General features: G+C 45.0%; 1 protein-coding gene across 17 annotated transcripts in view; it reads left to right on the top strand.

Annotated features, from left to right (window-relative positions):
* BLNK (B cell linker) overlaps positions 1-19,269 on the top strand; it is an 833,130-nt gene that overhangs the window by 589,010 nt on the left and 224,851 nt on the right. For all 17 annotated transcript variants that reach the window (XM_086922513.1, XM_086922514.1, XM_086922516.1 and 14 more), the window contains one exon: positions 1,351-1,495. In XM_086922513.1, the coding sequence (XP_086778639.1) occupies positions 1,351-1,495 (145 nt within the window). The remainder of the gene's footprint in view (positions 1-1,350; positions 1,496-19,269) is intronic.

Below are 19,269 nucleotides of genomic sequence, written 5' to 3'. Positions count from 1 at the left end.
TTGGTTATTCAGGGTCGTGATTGTAGAAGAGGTATGGGTTAAGTAAGTTTTAGCACACACTCAAAGTATCCCACCCGGTTGCACTATAATAGCGGGCACTATTCTCTCAAAAAAGGCGTGCTGGGAGGCAATACCTTTTAGTTAGATAACCCTCACACACTCTAGTAGTGTAATGCTTCATCATCAGGTTGACCCTGACTCCTAAAAGTCAGGGTGGGCTCAACCATATCTCAGGGAGCATTTAGAAGAATAGGCCAGGGCGTTAAAGATTAAAAATCCTCCGGAAACTCCTGGTATCCCTTTATTATTGGAGTTTCTGGGGATATTAAAACTAGAAAAAACGTTATGAAGATTTATTGGTCCTATGACCCTTATACAATTGTCAACATGTTTCAGCCTTTGTGGTGGTCCCTAATGGGTCCTAAGCTTTCTTCATGGCAAAACAAGAGAGAAAGCCCTCCCTGGTATTAAAAAAGTGTGTTGCTTGTGTAGTGTAGATAGCTGCCGCTCGAGTACCGGTTCTTGGATATACTTCTGCTGGATCCGGTGATTTTTATAAATTTATGTCCAAACTAATTTGCGAGGACAATTCTTATCTCTTGGGGATGCAGATTGAGGGGTGGTCCTGTAGTTACACAATCGTCAAGGATCCCAGCCCCACTCAAGAACCTATTTGGTTCCGCATCACCTGGCTTTTTGAGATCCAGATAAGTAAGTGTTAGCCAATACAGAGTCGTTCTCGCCCTATATTGTTTTAGCCTCATTACAACAATCAACTAACTACTGAGATCACATATGACCTCATTTGAATGGGTGTTATACTGCTAATGACAATGCAGGATATATGGAACGTGTGACTTGTATATAAGAGATTTCTTCAACCCTGACAACCTGTGAGTCTTTTGTTTTTTTATTAGAACAATCATGGGCCGATATAATACAAAGAATAAAACATGTGATGGAACTGATAATGATAATTATATTAACCATAGTAATAACTATTGTAACAACCATAGTAATAATTTACTACTACAGGTAACATTACAAATAATAGTAAAAATAAAAATACGAATAATTTGTAGTTGTTGGAGTCATATAGCTTTAATGTATTATTATAATTAGTAGTAGTAGTAGTAGTTTTAGAATGGGTGGCAGTAGTAGTAGTGTGACTGCTACTTATTTAGTGTATAATTGGAGGGTCTGTCGGTCGAGAACAGTAATGTGGGATGAACATTATGAAAGTTATTGAATACAAAATGTTTGATGATAATGCATGTAATAATCATGAATGATAATGTTATTACTAAAAGGAATTTGAAGTAAGCAGTGAAATATTCCCTATTTTTTCAGGACAGTGAATATGAGGATCCAGATGGACAGTCAGATTCTGAAACGTACGTGGACCCCAGTGATGACAACTATGCGTCTCCACCCATGGAGCCAGAGAAGAAAAAGGTTTTGCCAGCATTTTCGTACCCCAAAGGCGAATATGCAGGTATACAACGAATCAAGCTTATTTGCCATTTTAAACCCCAGAATTTTGGACTTTCGCTCACCAATTTATCAATTCATTGAAACAGTAGGAAGTTTACTTTTTGGAGCAGCTGATGTGTTTCCACTGTTCCTATGTGTGTTGGCCACCAAGTTGTGGTGAGGACGTGATGATGTCAGGAAACATCGCTTCATCATTTAACCAATGAGAGTGCACTGTGTGGTGACCCTTTAAAGAGCCTGTTCATTTAAAAATATTGAATAACATTTTTAACCTTTATATATTGTTTAAACGGTTGTTCTGTACTACAAGCTCTAAGATATGGTGAAGTTCAGAGTCTGCAATGCAGGCCCTTGCAATTTCAGGGCACTCTTGGGGTCAAGCCTGCAACAGCATGCACTAACGCATCCATCTCATTTGCAAGACACTATTTTTTAGAAATAGTGCCTGCAGCCTGCCCATTGCTTATCATTTGTCTCCTTCAGCGTCACTCTTCTTTGGAGCTATCTTAATTGGCCAGTGCAGCCGAAATGTCACTGTCAATGCTTGCTGTGGAACAGGGACTCAGCACAGAGTGCCAACGTTTTCAGGTCATATTTCTTGCCCCCTCCGACAACCCGTACCTGCTGCTCCCTCCATAGCAATGTTGCACTTTAATCTATGGATCCATCGCTGATCTGTAATGTAAATTATTTCTTTTATGTTCAGTTCTCCATGTGTTCAGCACTCCATGGGTTTGAAAGCGGACCATTCCTGTACTTCTTTCACCACTTTTTGTTACCCACTCCCCTTCCCATGGTGTTCGCCCATGTGTTCTTCCCATTGTCTCTTGCGCAGTGGTGTGACTTTATAAGCACGTAGGTTCCTTCTTTCCTCTGGCCTTTCGAAGTTACACAGAGAATGGACGTGTGTGCATTTCTGCACGTCTCTGGTCGGAAGGGAACTGTGTAGTAACACAGTGGGTTTGAACGTGCATGTTTTGCGCAGCACTTCTCTCCTGGCAGCCTCCAACCTTCCATTTATGTGTTGCTGGTTTTCCTAACTTGTGTTTTTGTCTGCTCGCAGTCTCCTTTTACTGCAGCAGGGGCAGCGTCTTTGCTGTTGCATCACATCAATGTAATGCTGGTTACATGCCTTAGTTTGCCTTCTCCTTTTCTCGCAGGTCCCATTTGCTATAGATTGTTGAAGTCTGCTTGCTCAGGACAGAGGATATGTTGGAGAAATTTAGCTCTGCTCCTGCATACTTTGCCATCAGATGGATTTCGAAAGTGCAAGAGGTTAAGTAATCTTGTTTAGCACAGGTCTTGAGTGCTTATGAAATCTAAAGTTTATTGTGTGACTTCTTTGCATCTCTCTCCCACCCTCCTGTTATCCATGTTGTACACCCCCCCTCCACCAGCCATAAGAAAAACATGTCATAGCGCGTTTTTAGGGGTCCTCTTGCCATTATTATAGCTTTCCAGCACTATAGCACGAAGAGGTACATGGTATAAAGGAGCCCATGTCATGGTTAGACTGCAGGCCGTTAACTCTTCCGTGTCCCTCAGCACTGTGAATATGCAATAGCTTTACCAAATTCGGTTCCAGTCATCTTTAGCCTTTAACATGCACCATGTTGTGGAACTGGTGTAAACTTTAGGTACAGCATCTGTTAATCTGATTACATAATACCAGTGTCTGCCAAACACTGAATCGCTGCGAATGTTTTTCGCTCCAGTTCCCTCTAGCCAACCTTGTTAATGTGGCAATAGCTCATGTTACGTTGGAACACTTCTTAGTTTAGTGGTCGGCGTTTGCAAGATGCATCGACAACCGTGCCAGATTGCACCATTATTGGGTAACTGGCATTGTAACAAATGGAAATATAAGGCAGCTTGCGCATCTTAGGTCAGTGAAACCAAGAACACTTATATCTCGTTCACTTTAGAATTGAATGCGCAGGGCATAATTGCTTGAAGGCTGATGATGGTGCTGTGGCCTTGTGCTCATTGATGCAGTAACCTGAGGACTGCACTGTGTGCTTGGTTCCTCGGGAGTAGAGGTGTAGCTTTTTTTAGGTCGAGCCTAGCGTGGCAGCGCATGCGCTGCTCGCTTTGCGAGGCATGCAGTATTTAGTGTAGCGTGGAAGCTTGGTGGAAGCTCTGTCCCCTCTCCGCCCACCTTTTTCATCGGCTTAGGTCCTAAATGCTGCCTCCCGATTGGTTTTAGGTTTGCTAATCCCTCCTCAAGACCGCCATGTCATCATTTGTTTCCTTCCATGGCTTCTGGCCCCTTTACTCCGAACACTATTTTCTTCCCTGTCTACCCCGCGGTCTGTGACTTCTCGGGCCCCCCCTCTCCGCCATCTCCCATTCGTGCCTTCTCACCGCCCACATTCCTGGTTCCAATGCAATAGGTCTCGCGTAAATGCGAGTCCTATTGCGTTGCAAAGGCTTGTTTACACTGTGAGCACTATTTTCTTCCCCTGGCGGAGCGGCTGAGCTTTTGGTGAGGGGAAAGTGCTTGGCAACGGAAACTGAGCCAATCTGCGGGAGCTCGGCGTTGAGGCCGCTGTACTTTGCGTGTGTCCGCTGCAGAAAAGGACGATGGGTCCCAAAACTATCAAGCCAGGAAAGGAGCCCCTGAAGGAGGCTGTTGCACGGGGAGGAACGGTAGTGTGCGGCATGACTCAACCCTGCCGCGGTGCACACTCCAGGAAGACGGAGGAGGCTGAAGCTCGAGTGGTCAAGGGGGAGGCTGAGGTTCAGAGTAAGCAGCGTGGGCGGCTGCAGAGGGCTCTCTAAGACAAACATCTGTTGCCAAAGTTTTCCCTCTAGCCTCCATTAGTGGCTCTGCAGACGCGGCAGTGGAATCCGGGACAGAGGGAGCAGAGGAATCGGGGGGCTCCTTCTCCCACGGATACAATGTTGAAGCAGCAGCCAGGACTGGGGTGGGGACCATAGGGGAACGGATTCTTCCACTCAATCGGTACAGCAGGAGCTGCCACAAGCACCAGCAGATGAGGAAAGATGCACTCCTGAGCAAGCAGGATCCCGCTCGGGGATAGAGCTCCCAGCAAAAGGTAAAAACAAACTATCTAAACATATGCCTATACTTACTCCAGTAATTGTTCTTCCAGATGGGGATCTGGGAGTCATGAAACCTCGCTGCCACGTTGGTCTAGTCATTTTTGTCCCAATAGTGTTCTTAAGCTGTGCCATGTTTGCTATTTGAAGTATTAATTTTCCATTATAAATCTGGGACTGTAAGCACTCGAACGAGATTTTAAAAAACAGCGTTCGTTGATCTGCAGACTTGTCTCAATTGTACAACTCCTGCTTAAAATGACTTGGTTACGGCATTATCATGTTGACAGACTGGATTTTTATTTAACAGTTCATTCCATTCTAGTAACTGCAGTCTTTACTTTGTTTGAACCAATTCGACTAACGCTGTATAACAACAGTTTGCAAAAAGAACGTCTGGATCCATGTTGTGCAGTGCACATGGAGAGATTTGCCAATAAAAAAAACGAAGGAATTTCAGAAGGAGAAACGTGGGCATGTATGCAGATACCAAAGAGGCCAAAGATGGAACGGGCATGGGCAGTGCATTGCCTTGTTACAGACAAGGCTTTACTGCAAAGAACAAAAGGTGTGGATGGGCATGCCTCTCCCCGTCCCATGCTGCCTTTGCAGAGTTCGTCCGACCAGGCTCCAGGTACAACTGTCCTCCGTGCTTTAGAGGCACTTAATGCATATCCTACCGAACCGTTCCTTCTGACCACTGCCTGCTTCTCCAAAAGTTTCAGACTAGCAACAAGAACCGGCATCTGATTGAATCCTAACTGTATCCACTGGATAGTGCCCACACCGCCAGCGCTCTCTCCGCACTGCGCACGTTAACACTTATATACCAAGGAGACACATGAGACATATTTGTGGGAAAGCAGTGGTGCAGGTTTATTTCGTACAACAAGTAGCTGATAAGGTGGGTCATCTTACAGGCGATCCAATGCGGCAGCCCCTCGCTGACCCGCATGCCTAAGGAGCCATCTTGCACTGCGAGTCGATGCTCTGACGGTGCAGTAAATTATCACTTTATTTCGTTATACTCCCGCCCCCCCTGTCAGGGCGGAGCGATGAGGCACACCCCCGGTCGGTTCAGGCCCCCCGACCACCCGAAGGACTAACGGGGGGCCGACGCTGTTTCCTGGAACACCCTCGGCTCCAGGTTCTTGGCTCAGGCACCCTTACTGTGCCAGGCAGAGGTATTTAGACTGTATCCTTCTGCCGCAGAGGTACCCCTACTGTCCATCTGCTTCCAGATAGCCCTGTACTCCGCCACAGCTCTGGAGGAGGCCCCCGTTGATGATAGAGCCCCCCACCACCTAGCTACTTTCGGTCGCTGTTTAGTGCACCTTTATCATAGTACCCTTCCGTTTCCTCTCCATATTAGTACCTGCCAATGAAGATTTCTTGCTATGGTTCTCAGGTCATGCTCTCAATTACATAGGCCACCACTTATGGATATTTCTTCGAACGGGTCTTAGGACACGCCCTTAGTTACATGAGCCGCACCTCTTATGGGGATTGCTTGGATACGGTTCTTAGGCCACGCCCTTAGTCACGTAGGCCACACCTCCTACAGAGATACCTTGGGTACTGTTAGTTGTTTTTGTCCGGACATATTATACGGGGGATCGGCAAGTGACTATTTGCATTATTGTATCTGCTGAGAATGGAAAACCAGTGATATTCGTCCCCGCAAAGAGGTGGTATTATGACAGTTATCCTGTAGTCAAATCATTTACTTGCTGCACTGGCACAGTGCTGCAATAATCATGACAGTGATTGTCCTGGCAAATCACTGCAAGATCATTATTTGAGAGTGGTTAGAGCCAACTGCAGATTCCCGTAACCGTCAATGTCATTCCCAGTTCTCAGTTTAAAGTGTTTGCCATTATTGCAGTGCTCTCCTTGTACCTGTGTTTGGTATTCTTTGGTGCATGCCACGCCACGCCACTTCTCTCTTATAACACACTGTCTGCTATTTCTCACGTGTTGTTTACCTTTGCACTTGCACAAGTGCCATCATTGCCTACGTAACGTTTGTTGCAGTATTATCCTTGTACCTGCGTTTCGTACTCCTTTGTAACATGCCCCGCCACTTTTCTCTTGTAACACACTGTTTGCTACCTCTCACATGTTGTTTGCCTTTGATACTTGCACAAGTGCCACCATTGCCTACGTATCGTTTGTTCTTGTGCCTGAGTGTCTAGCATATTTCGCAGTATTTTACCTCTAATTGTATTTTGTTACTCTTGTGACCTGCACACTGGTCAATCTTTTCCCCCTGTAATGCACTGTTTGCTACCTCATGAATTTGTTTGCTCACAATTGTCACTTTTACCTTATGTACTAACGTCTACTTTGTAAGTTTTTTACCTATCATTTACTGTTCCTATTGTGCCGCGCTCTCAGTCGTCCAAGCAGTACTTACGGCTTCGGGTGGCCTCAAACAGTCTGAAGTGTAACACCTGTGAAGCTAAGCTGCAAGAAACCTCTTCTGTACCGTGACAATGCGAGATAGCTAACAGCAATTCTATATCAGTCATATTGACTACTTTAATGTCCAAGATTGTCATTCGTTAACAGTTGACTATTGTTTATTAAGTCCGTACATTGAGCTGGTACGACTACACAGTGGGTGCATTTATCAGTTTTGGACCTGTGGGTAGACGCTTGCATCCCACGAGGGCTCTCTCCTCTCCAAAGCCAAGCAAGGTGCCGCCACTGCACGAGATGCAAACAAACAGGGGAAAAAGACATGCAACCGGTTCAGTGATCACTTTAAAGCGTTGCACGGAGAGCATGTCCTACCTGCAACAGCAGGCAGGAGAAGGGCATTTAAAAAATATTTCCGAGGCTATAATTAAAATGTACCAAGTAGCAACATGTAACAAGGGTGTTCTTATGGCAAGTTACAAGAAGATAAAGGTGATACTAATGAGGGACTACTATTTGTATTAACCAATGAAAAGCAACTATTTACAAAGGACAGTAACAGGATCCAATTAAAAAGATGGGCAGAAAGCGGGCGGAGCTTCATGCCCTTATCCTGCATACATCATGTCTCGATGAGACAGCGCAAGTGCTGCCTAGGCGAGACCTAAAAACTATGCACTGCTATGTATAAAAACTAAGTACAACCATCTGTTATGATCTCCAGGAAACATAGTTTCAGATTTGCTAATCTCAAGAAAAGAAATGTTTTAGTAATATGCGAAATAATTGGACAGTGATCTTACACACCGAATAACAAAATATTTTTTGTAGTCACACACAAAAATACAAGCAAGCAATGCAGCTTTGAGTAACTTCACTGGTTGAATTCAAGCAATGAACAGGGTAGTGCATTAAAAGGGACCATCCAGTGTATGAGGTCACAATACATCTCACAATCCCAGCTGACATCAATAAATACATTAACCATCTGAAAGCCCATTGTTGCGGATAGTTAAAGATGCTGGACGGGGGGTGGGGGGTGAGAGTGGGGAGCTTCTTTGTTCTCTTCTACACTTAGCTGCCCCTTTAAGAGTTGCATGTGTAGTCCTGACGTTTCGTTACGTCTTCCGTGAAACTGTTCCTAAATGGAACGCAAGAAGGAGCTGGTTTAGCTACAGAAAGATCTTAATGTCAAACAGGCCACATATCCACTATAAGCTCCCTTCTTTCATTAATTGGGTCGCGTGATATAACCAATTTAGTCCTCTGTGAGAACTTGTCGTTGCCTGTTAGGGTATCATTTGGACTCTACTGGTAGTGCGAACTCGGGCCCCAGGGGGTCTTATGCCGTGAGCAGCAATACAAGGTGGGCAGTTAGCTCACATCCCAGAATATTCTATGGGCAGTTTTTGCTAGTAAAAACCTGGCATCCTTATGTCGGGAAACAAACGGATCAGAAAGTGATAAAATATACAATAATTCTGAGTGTAAACTCCAGTGCAGCAGTTTAGCCTGCATTGCAAGAAGAGAAACTCGGAATGGGTTTTGAGTGCGCCAGTGACAAACTGAACAATGCAGTATCAGGATTTTCCTGAGGTGAAATTAGCAGCCGGTGGATCTGGCAAATTTGGAATACAACGCGAAATTATCAAATTACAAACCCCAGGTGAACTAAACAAAAACAAATAGCGCTCAATGCAAGATGGGCCCATGCTTAGACTGGCTCCAATGTCTCTCCTAAGGAATGAAAACTCACATTGATAAACGAGACAAATGGCAGCGCGAGCGCCTGCTGAGATTAATTTATAACGCGTAACAAACGGTGCCGACTGATGCATCACACTTTACCAACGTTGTTGTTGGGGCTACGTGCACAGTGGAGTGAGAGCAGAGGCCGTTCTTCTGAAAAGATGAAACGTGTCAGCTTGAGATAAAGTAAAAGAGCCTTTTCATATGAGTGGAAATGCCCTTTGTACACGATTATCTACTCTTGGGTTTGAGGGCGCGGCTCTGAAATCTAACATGAGTGGCCGGTGTGAAACCCTAGCAGATTGAGGCTCTGAGCAGTGTTTACCCTGATGGTGAAGAGATCCCCGTGGCCAGCTGCAAATGCCTACAGTAGCCTTCCCAAATGCCCACTCTGTGAGCCTCTACGTACCACCACCGTGGTGAGGATTGGTCATGTATTGGCAGGTCTGTAAGTAGAGCAGATTAAGGCACCACCGCAGGGCTGGATGATTGCTTGGTGGAGGGAGGCGCGAATGATCATTATGTAGCTGTGCGCTGGAAGGAATCTCAGTGAGCTAGAGAATTGATGTGATAAGGCCTGTATGGGAGGCAATCCCCTTGAGCGCAGTTCACTCCACCAGGCAATAGCATTTTTGACCACAGAATCCATAGATCTCTCCGAAGGTAAAGGAAACTGCGACAATGTGAATGGTCCAGAGGGGTCCACCACTCAAAGAGTTCCATTGCAGACAGTGTTAAAGGAAGAGGTAGGAACTCACCTTACTAGAGGTAGGACACACACCCACCTAAGAATATTTAAAGTGTTCCAGGCTATTTGTTCATTCTTTTAATTATACGATAACACACAGTGTAAGCAGACTCTGGCCCATCAGAGCAGGGTATGTGTTTGGCAAAGCCCAGATCACATGGGCGCAAAGAATAATATGACATGTCGAAAAGCGTGCAAGCGCATCAGCGCGTCATAATGTACACTAGAGCTCATTAGTCCGGTTCAAAGCTCTGAGCCTCCATACCATCTGGAATCTTTCTTGTATCCATTGCATTGTGTGCCGCTGTACGACTAAGCTGCAGATGGTCACGTGCATGGAGGTATTCAGGAATCTTTTATGGACATCAATAGTGATCGCTGCCCTACTGACGGGGACAGCTCAGAGAGCGTAGGTGGGAGCAACAGAGTGTCTGGGATCAGGTGTTTGTGGGCTAGAGGTAGTAGGGGGCATACAAATATGTAACCAATCAGGCCTAATGTATGTAAATCCTCAGTGGGAACAGCTGCTCATAGCAGGCATGAAGAGGGAAAGGCAAGGCAGGCTCTGAGGGAAGGCTGGCTGGGCATGGATGGTGCAGGGTAATCCTCAATCATTGTGTGGAAGCTGAGGGCTCAGTTAAGGCTACGATGTGCCGACTGGAAGTGGTTTGTCTGTGCAATGTCAGAGTGCAGTACAACTATACGTTTACAGTTCTTGTCAGTTGTAGAAAACGATAGACTCTACAGTTAGCCCATTTAAACAGCTTTGCTTTGTGTAGTTCTTGACAGAAGACACTAGGTACCAGTCAGCAAGTACAACAACTACCACAGCATGTAAATTAAATACCCGCTTAGGATTAATGTATAAATGGTGCTTGCCCCTTTATTATCCCACGGGACTCGCGTAAACTAGTGTGCACCAACCAAGGCTTACTGAGACGGCTACCTAGGTCAAATAAAAAGAAGCCCGCCGCATGCACACCATGAACTGCAGAAAAATGACCATCCCCTGGGAGAACATTCATCAGCACACCCGCTGTCCCAAAATAACTTGCGTGGTCATCTGACCTTTAAAAAGATTCCAGCTAGTCCAGTGCCACAGTGATCCTAGACAGATTGCAGACACGTGTGACAATCTATTCAATGCTATATGTTGTTCTAGAAGATCAAACCGAAAAGGGTTTTTCACCAATAACCACGCGGTGCATGAATCACACACGTCTCCGCAATGCTCATACATTGCTCACACTTAGAGGAAGCAAAACCTCACACCAAGAGCACGCGGCGGACCAGGAAGGGACTGAGCGTAGAGTCACGCGGCCTTTTACGCTCCCTTCCAAACTGTTCAGCAATCCGAACGATCCAAGACCCTTTCTACATGGCATAACCCCACCGAAACACAGGGTTTCTGTGTCCTACCTCCTGTATGAAACACCAGAAACGTAAATACTCTTAAAACGCACAGGCACACTTTACAGGACTTGTGCATGGCATATGAATGCTACATTTCTGCTCTCACTAAAGTGCATCAGCAGAGAAATACATATGTTGCGGAGGCTCATTAAACTATTTTAAAATGATGCCTTCCTTTTTCACACGTCAATAACTATGTCCACTATTGGTAAGTTCTGCATCAATTCACTACAATGTTTGCATGCTTTTATGTATTTTTATGCACATTTATGCTAGGAAACAAAGAAGTTAAACGGAGATCAAGAGAATTGTGTAGGTTAAATATAAAATATAGAGTGCAATAAGCAATAGTCACGTAGAGAGACTGCCGCCTGTAATGACAATTTGTAGAAAAGAGGTGATCATAAATCTATGTGAAATCCCCCCGATGCCAGCTCCCTGCAGCTCCCGCGCCAAACAAATCCGAAATTCATTATGTGCCAACGGCCACAACGATACTCGCCCACCCAAAAGACCAGCACGAGTGAATTAAGGCGTCAACCCAGTCCCGTCGCTCAATCCAAAATCGCCACCATCCCAAGACCTCAATCACCGCACCATCCCCCATCAAAACACAGTTCATGATTCGATCACCCAACCTCATGGCTCGACAAGTGGCTCGAACAAATAAACAGGGGCCGGGGACCCACGGTCCTTGTGGTGATGGAGATGTGAGGCGGACGCTTCCTCATGCCTGGTCACGGTGTGCTGTACGACAACTCTGCATAAAATGAATCCCCACTACAAAGGCCCATCACCGGCCGCCGCTGCAACCCCCGCGTGGCAATCTGGGCAGACTAAGTTTCCAAAGTCACCAGAAGCAAACATCATTCCCTAAATCGCTTTCGAGCACTTCGTTTACTTATTTTATTTTCGAGCACTTCGTACAAAAGGTGTTTAACCCCAGAGATGCAATCAATTCAACATCTGCTTGATAACAATTTAGAGTTTGAGTGCAACATAACGGCGAGCCGGTCCCTGGACATCCAAACAGGAAACACCGGCCTCACGGACCGCCAGCGCTCTAATTGTTCCCAGAAACGCCGGCGCCTTATTTTTAGACAGGGCACACACTTCCATCTTCTCTGCTCACCAGAAAACGTCGACATACTTTTTGCGCGCAGGACCAAGACGCCCAGTTTTCGACTCAACGCGCCCGTTATTTAGATGTCGAACATGAAACCGGGCACTATATTCTATTTACCACTTTGGAGCCGGTTACAGTAATAGAAAACACAAACAACGAGCGTACATGCTCACTTCTTGCTCGCAGTTGCAAGACCGAAAAGAAGACGGAACATTAACCACTAATTTTAATTCGTTTTCCAAGCTCAAAAGAAAGCGCTGCATCGCGAGGGAGACTGCAGGCAGCAGGACCCGTGTGAACCTGCATGGAACAGACACTGCCCGGCCCGCTCCCCCTCGGTCCCCCCAGGCCACACAAACCGCCGCTCTCGCTCCTCACCTCCTCCCGCTCTGTGCCCCTCCAACGCAGCCCCCGCAAGCTGAACACAGAACCCCGGAACTAGCACTCACCGCAAAACCCGACGAGGAAATACCCGACGCAAGACCCGCAAGGCCGGCAGGCGCACGACGGATACACAAGGAACAACAGCGCAGAGCAGCCCGAGGAACCGATGCGGGAAGGAGAGGCCGAGTAAAGTTGTTGGGCCTGGTATATACCCCGGGAACGCCCCCCCATCCCTAGAAGAGCCCTCCCATTGGCCGTTGGCGAGGAGGGCGGCTCAGCGGGGGTTGGCGCGCTGCAGGCTCCTCTCGCGCGACGTGTGGGACTAAGACGCTGTCTCGCCCATGCTCCCCTCCGTGTCGCGCGGCCAGCGGCATAGATGCTATCTGCGTCAACATGTAAAATCACAAACAAAACATGCTGTATGGCGCACATTGAGCACGGGTGAAAACTCTACCGAACACTCAATGTTGCTTAAAAATGGCTATAGTGTTTGCTATCTGATGATGGTTGTGAAGGCAGGCGTCCTTTTCCCTAGTCCTTCATTTCTGTCTATGTTTCAGTCTGTAGCCACGCACATCCTATTATACCGAGCAGCTGAGTCAAACAGCAAGCTAACAGAGCGAGAGCAGAGCATTTGGTAGTTATAATTTGATTTGTCTTCATTAAGTTTTGGACTTCAAAAATCTGGCGCATTTCGCCGCCATCTCGACATCTGTTGCTTTCCTTTTTTTTCTCTTTGATCCGTTATTTCGGTTTCATTCTACTTCAGCTACTGGCTGGTAGTAGAACTAACTACATGTGTTTTGAGGGTCAGCTTTAGCATTTTTCCATTAAAAGCCAAAGGTGGAAATAGAGCAGTAAAAGAGACAAGCCGATGATAACAAGTTCTCATGTGGTATCTCCCCGCTTCAGGAGTCCATGTACATTTTATAGTTACTAGAATGTCTGCACTAAGGGTCGGCGGATGTTTTAAGCGCACTTTCCTAAAAATGCAGATGTAAGCAGTGACTGGAAAGGTAAAGACAGACAGAGCTAATTTCATGCTCTGCCTCACCGTCACCTGCATTAAGAGTGGGAAGGCATATGAGTCTTTCTTATGTCTGACTGATAGTACTAACAAAGATAATCAGAGGAGGGACGAGGAAAACATGTCCATTTATTTCCCCAAGTAATATCAGAGTTAATCAAGTGAAAAAATGGACACTTGTAACAAATCCAGACCATTGGTTGGAAAAACTATGGTACCCTCAAAAGACCCAATGTGAATAGGTTTAGCGGTATATATCGTTCCTCCGCCCCTACATTGTGGTTCGTTGGCAGTTATCATTGGGTACCATAGAGAGTGTGGGTGCCTGCCTCAACCAGAGGCTCCTCTGGTCTGGGTTGCAGTGGCCAGAGAAAAAAAGTTTGTGCAAAGAAAAATCAAAAATAAGGCTGTCAAAAATAAGATCAGCACCTAGGGAGATTTTAATGAAATGGTGAAGATCTTATAATAAAACCAATGGGTACTTGTCCTAGATCGAATTATGGGATCCAGAAGTGCAAATTTACAAGGGTGTCGACATGTTTCAGCCCCCTTTGGCTCAAGGGAGTCTACGGGGCTTTCGTCAGGACAGAAAAAAGGACAGACAAACAAAAATATTCTACTCACACGTATTATGTGGAGTTCAATGGAAGTAATGAGGGTCAATTTTTGAGCCACTCGGGTATTAAGAGCCTGCAAAAGACAATACATACAGACATGTTGTGCAAAGTAATGAAACATTCATACAATATTGCTTGAATGAGGTGGGCACAGTAGTAAGCATTAGTCTTAACTACTACAACAGAGCATATTTAGCCAAACAAATTACATTTTATTTCTAAACAATAGGAGCATCCCCTGGTAGAGTAGAGGAAAGAGGGATAGGTAGAGAGCGGCTGAAAGAGCTGTAAAGATGTGTAATACAGCGTCATTATATGCGTAAGTTGTGCAAAAGGACCCCAGATGGGGGGGGCCCATCATGCGTGCTGAATGTTGGAGAGTCCATCACCACTGTAAACACGAGGGAGATTAATACAACGGAAGTGTTCGCGTTGCTGAGGAAGAGTACGCGCTGCTTGAGGAGAACGCGGAGTCCCTGACCCTAATGCGGTAAAATAGAAAAGACGCGCCCATACGGACGCTCTAGTTTGGCACTTACCCCCTAATGCGGAGATTGTAGCTTACATCGGGGAGGTTCAGAGCTGGAGGGAACGGGTATAAAAGGGTCAGAATTCTCTTACCTACTCGGAGAAGGAATTGGAATTACTGAGAGAGACACACGTTCCACCATTACCCGCGTGTCTGGGATCCTACGCCGCTTGTGCTGACTCTGCCCCCGGACGTCAAGCTAGCGTCCGGGGGAGGGTTTAAGACTGCGTTTTTTTTTAAGAAACTTTATTAGGATGTTACACGTAAACCAGGATGTTAGGGTCAGTGGATGTGTACACAATTCATCAAGGAGAGTATAATTTTGGATTTTAATGTGAGATAAGGCAACGCAGTAGGAAATGTGGTCTATGTTGCGAGTAGACTGCAGAACCACGAAGGGTTAAGGACAAATACTGCGACCCCATTATGAAAGGTGTTGGATTCTACACTGGAGAGATTCAGTTATGATCTTGAGATTTATAAGATTTTTAAAGGGGTATACGGACCTTCAAGTTGGAATGAGATAGAGTAACCTCAAATCTTAGGATGTATTCAGTGAACCGCAAACTGGTGCCAAGGGACGTTGTCATTCATCCCAGTGATGTTGGTCTTCAAACGGTCCAAACCCCTAACGCAGAAAGAATTCTGCACGAAAAAGAACAACGGTGGGTGGACCGTTTGAAGACCAACATCACTGTGATGAATGACAACGTCCCTTGGCACCAGTTTGCGGTTCACTGAATACATCCTAAGATTTGAGGTTACTCTATCTCATTCCAACTTGATGGTCCGTATACCCCTTTAAAAATCTTATAAATCTCAAGATCATAACTGAATCTCTCCAGTGTAGAATCCAACACCTTTCATAATGGGGTCGCAGTATTTGTCCTTAACCCTTCGTGGTTCTGCAGTCTACTCGCAACATAGACCACATTTCCTACTGCGTTGCCTTATCTCACATTAAAATCCAAAATTATACTCTCCTTGATGAATTGTGTACACATCCACTGACCCTAACATCCTGGTTTACGTGTAACATCCTAATAAAGTTTCTTAAAAAAAAAACGCAGTCTTAAACCCTCCCCCGGACGCTAGCTTGACGTCCGGGGGCAGAGTCAGCACAAGCGGCGTAGGATCCCAGACACGCGGGTAATGGTGGAACGTGTGTCTCTCTCGGTAATTCCAATTCCTTCTCCGAGTAGGTAAGAGAATTCTGACCCTTTTATACCTGTTCCCTCCAGCTCTGAACCTCCCCGATGTAAGCTACAATCTCCGCATTAGGGGGTAAGTGCCAAACTAGAGCGTCCGTATGGGCGCGTCTTTTCTATTTTACCGCATTAGGGTCAGGGACTCCGCGTTCTCCTCAAGCAGCGCGTACTCTTCCTCAGCAACGCGAACACTTCCGTTGTATTAATCTCCCTCGTGTTTACAGTGGTGATGGACTCTCCAACATTCAGCACGCATGATGGGCCCCCCCCATCTGGGGTCCTTTTGCACAACTTACGCATATAATGACGCTGTATTACACATCTTTACAGCTCTTTCAGCCGCTCTCTACCTATCCCTCTTTCCTCTACTCTACCAGGGGATGCTCCTATTGTTTAGAAATAAAATGTAATTTGTTTGGCTAAATATGCTCTGTTGTAGTAGTTAAGACTAATGCTTACTACTGTGCCCACCTCATTCAAGCAATATTGTATGAATGTTTCATTACTTTGCACAACATGTCTGTATGTATTGTCTTTTGCAGGCTCTTAATACCCGAGTGGCTCAAAAATTGACCCTCATTACTTCCATTGAACTCCACATAATACGTGTGAGTAGAATATTTTTGTTTGTCTGTCCTTTTTTCTGTCCTGACGAAAGCCCCGTAGACTCCCTTGAGCCAAAGGGGGCTGAAACATGTCGACACCCTTGTAAATTTGCACTTCTGGATCCCATAATTCGATCTAGGACAAGTACCCATTGGTTTTATTATAAGATCTTCACCATTTCATTAAAATCTCCCTAGGTGCTGATCTTATTTTTAACAGCCTTATTTTTGATTTTTCTTTGCACAAACTTTTTTTCTCTGGCCACTGCAACCCAGACCAGAGGAGCCTCTGGTTGAGGCAGGCACCCACACTCTCTATGGTACCCAATGATAACTGCCAACGAACCACAATGTAGGGGCGGAGGAACGATATATACCGCTAAACCTATTCACATTGGGTCTTTTGAGGGTACCATAGTTTTTCCAACCAATGGTCTGGATTTGTTACAAGTGTCCATTTTTTCACTTGATTAACTCTGATAGTACTAACATCCTGTCCAAGTTCACTTGCGCTACAGTGTAAACATCGGGATCTTGGGCAGTGCTTGAAGGTTTGAGTTATCCTGATTTTAAAGAGTCTCTCTACAGTTCATCCAATAATGAAAAGTAATGTGCCCGTAATCACAAAGTTTGCATAACAGTGAAGCCTGAATAAAAAAAATCCGATATTCAGATTGCACATCCAGGATTGTAGCCAACCTTCCATCCCTTTGTCTCATTTTCCTCTTAATGCTCTGAATAGTGTCTGCTCTTCAACATTTCTGCTGCGTTCTTCATGCCACTAAATGCCATTACACAGTTACACTACATACCACACATTCCACCCCACACAATTGCACAACTAAAAATTGAAAATCGAACCACTTAATTAAAAACATACATCCACTTCACAGCAAACAAAAAAAACATGAAAGTACAAAACATTGTCACTTACAATGCCAAAAGCTCTAGCTTCTCACAATTGCAAGACCGATTGCATTGCAAATCCTTTTTTTGTAGAGTTTTATATGGCGCGAACTAGAGGTATCAGAGCGTTTTACATGAGCGCCAGTTTTGTAACAGAAGGACACATTAATTTTTTGTTTTTGTTATGCACAGGGAGATTAAGTGATCTACCCAGAATCACAGGATGTTGAGCTCCATTGCCGAGACTCAAACCTGGTTCCCCAGCTTCAAGGTTGACCGCTCTAGCCGTAAGGCTACATCCTCTCCCCAACTTGAAATGATCTTGCTTTGTTCCCTGTGTTGCTCATTCAGATATTAATTTGGATAAAAATGCATATTTTAATTATGTTTACAAAGTTCCGTGCATTGCAATCATTTGATTATTTTTTTCCTGTTCATTGTTTTGAACTTTTTCTTATTCTAAACCTATCGCCCATCTATTGCCATTGGTTCTTTACTACGCTTGTCTTAAGTGCTTCTTTTTTCTTGTAGCCTTTTTGTATACACTGTCTGTGAGAAATGCTGTATTCAGTCTATGGCTGCATGGATAAATACTTATAAGTTCCCAAAGGCGAGACTGATTGCATTGCAAATGCTTGTTTAAAATAACGTTTACCCATGCTGAGCAGCAGCTGTGCTGCTGTACAATATGCCATAAAGAAATTGACAAAACAGCTCTTGCATAAGCGAGACCTATTGGGTTTGCCAATGCTTGTTATTACATTGTGCTCATGTCTGTGGCAGGCTTGTTAATATTAGTTAAGGCTGCACTGAGAAAACAGGAGGTGCACCAGGCAGTCATCGTCAATGCACCCCTGTGTGAATGTGAGGTGTGTTGAGATCTGTGCCTGCCTCTCTCCCAACACACATCCAATCCCAGATTTCCCAAGTTAGCCTGATTCATGTGCACAAGGCACTCTGCGTATATGCAGGTCATTTTGCACAGAATGTATGCACATGCACAATATGAGCTTTGTTCCAGGCTCTTATTTTTCAATCCAGCCCAAGAATACAAAACCAGATGTAAGACACTTTTTGAATGAAATTCTCATGTATTCAAACAATAATCCTCTGGTTTAGTTAGACAGCAATGTGGGAACTTAATTTTGTCTTCAAAAATATGGAGTCCAAGCTAAGTATATTCTGCTTTTTGCTGTTAACAAGCTTCCAGTTGGCTTGCACTGATTCCCAAAGGCAATACTTGATAATTTGCTAGTCCTTGGAAATAGTAAGTTCCTTGGAAAGATATCTTTTTACAATTGCGCTCAAGAAAATATATCCCTTAAAATGAAAGCTGGTACCAGGCCCCTCGGGGTAACAGCATCTGTGCTGTGGTGATGTGCCACGTTAAACCTGCCAGGTACTTTCATGGGCAGTTGTACATAACCAATCCCTTCTGCAGTAAACATCTGGAATGTAAACATTATACTTTTGTTGGTCCATAAACCTACACCAGTACATTTCATTTTTCTAATGCATTCGTCTACATTGGACTCAAGATTTTCGCAGATTTACAACTTATCCAGTATTATGGGTGTCTTTCATAGATTCACATGCCTGAATCATTCCCCGTCATCGAGACGGGAGTCTCCGGTACATAGAAAAGTAATGTCCTATAGACATACATAGAGAAAAGGAGGCCTAAGGCCCTTGCCTTAGCAGCCTATCTATGTCCTTTTGTGAAAAGGACCAAACTCCAGAAGGTAGCCAATCAGCTACCACCTCCCTCTAGAACCTTCCTGTCAGGAGCCTCAGTCTCTCAGATTTTCTACCGCACGTTGTGCTAGGGAGTCTCCACCTGAGTTCTCCTCAGGTTTCCTAGTTTTATCTCTTTTCTTCTCAGAAATTGGATATTTCCTTCATTTATACACCATGGCTGAACAACAGAAGAAGGGTCTCTTCAGAGCTTGCTCTTCTTGTGGTAAGAAGAGACTCCACGT

This window comes from Lissotriton vulgaris, chromosome 5 (assembly GCF_964263255.1).
Source record: "Lissotriton vulgaris chromosome 5, aLisVul1.2, whole genome shotgun sequence".
NCBI classification, from domain to species: domain Eukaryota; kingdom Metazoa; phylum Chordata; class Amphibia; order Caudata; family Salamandridae; genus Lissotriton; species Lissotriton vulgaris.
This window is presented reverse-complemented; position numbering and strand designations above follow the sequence as displayed.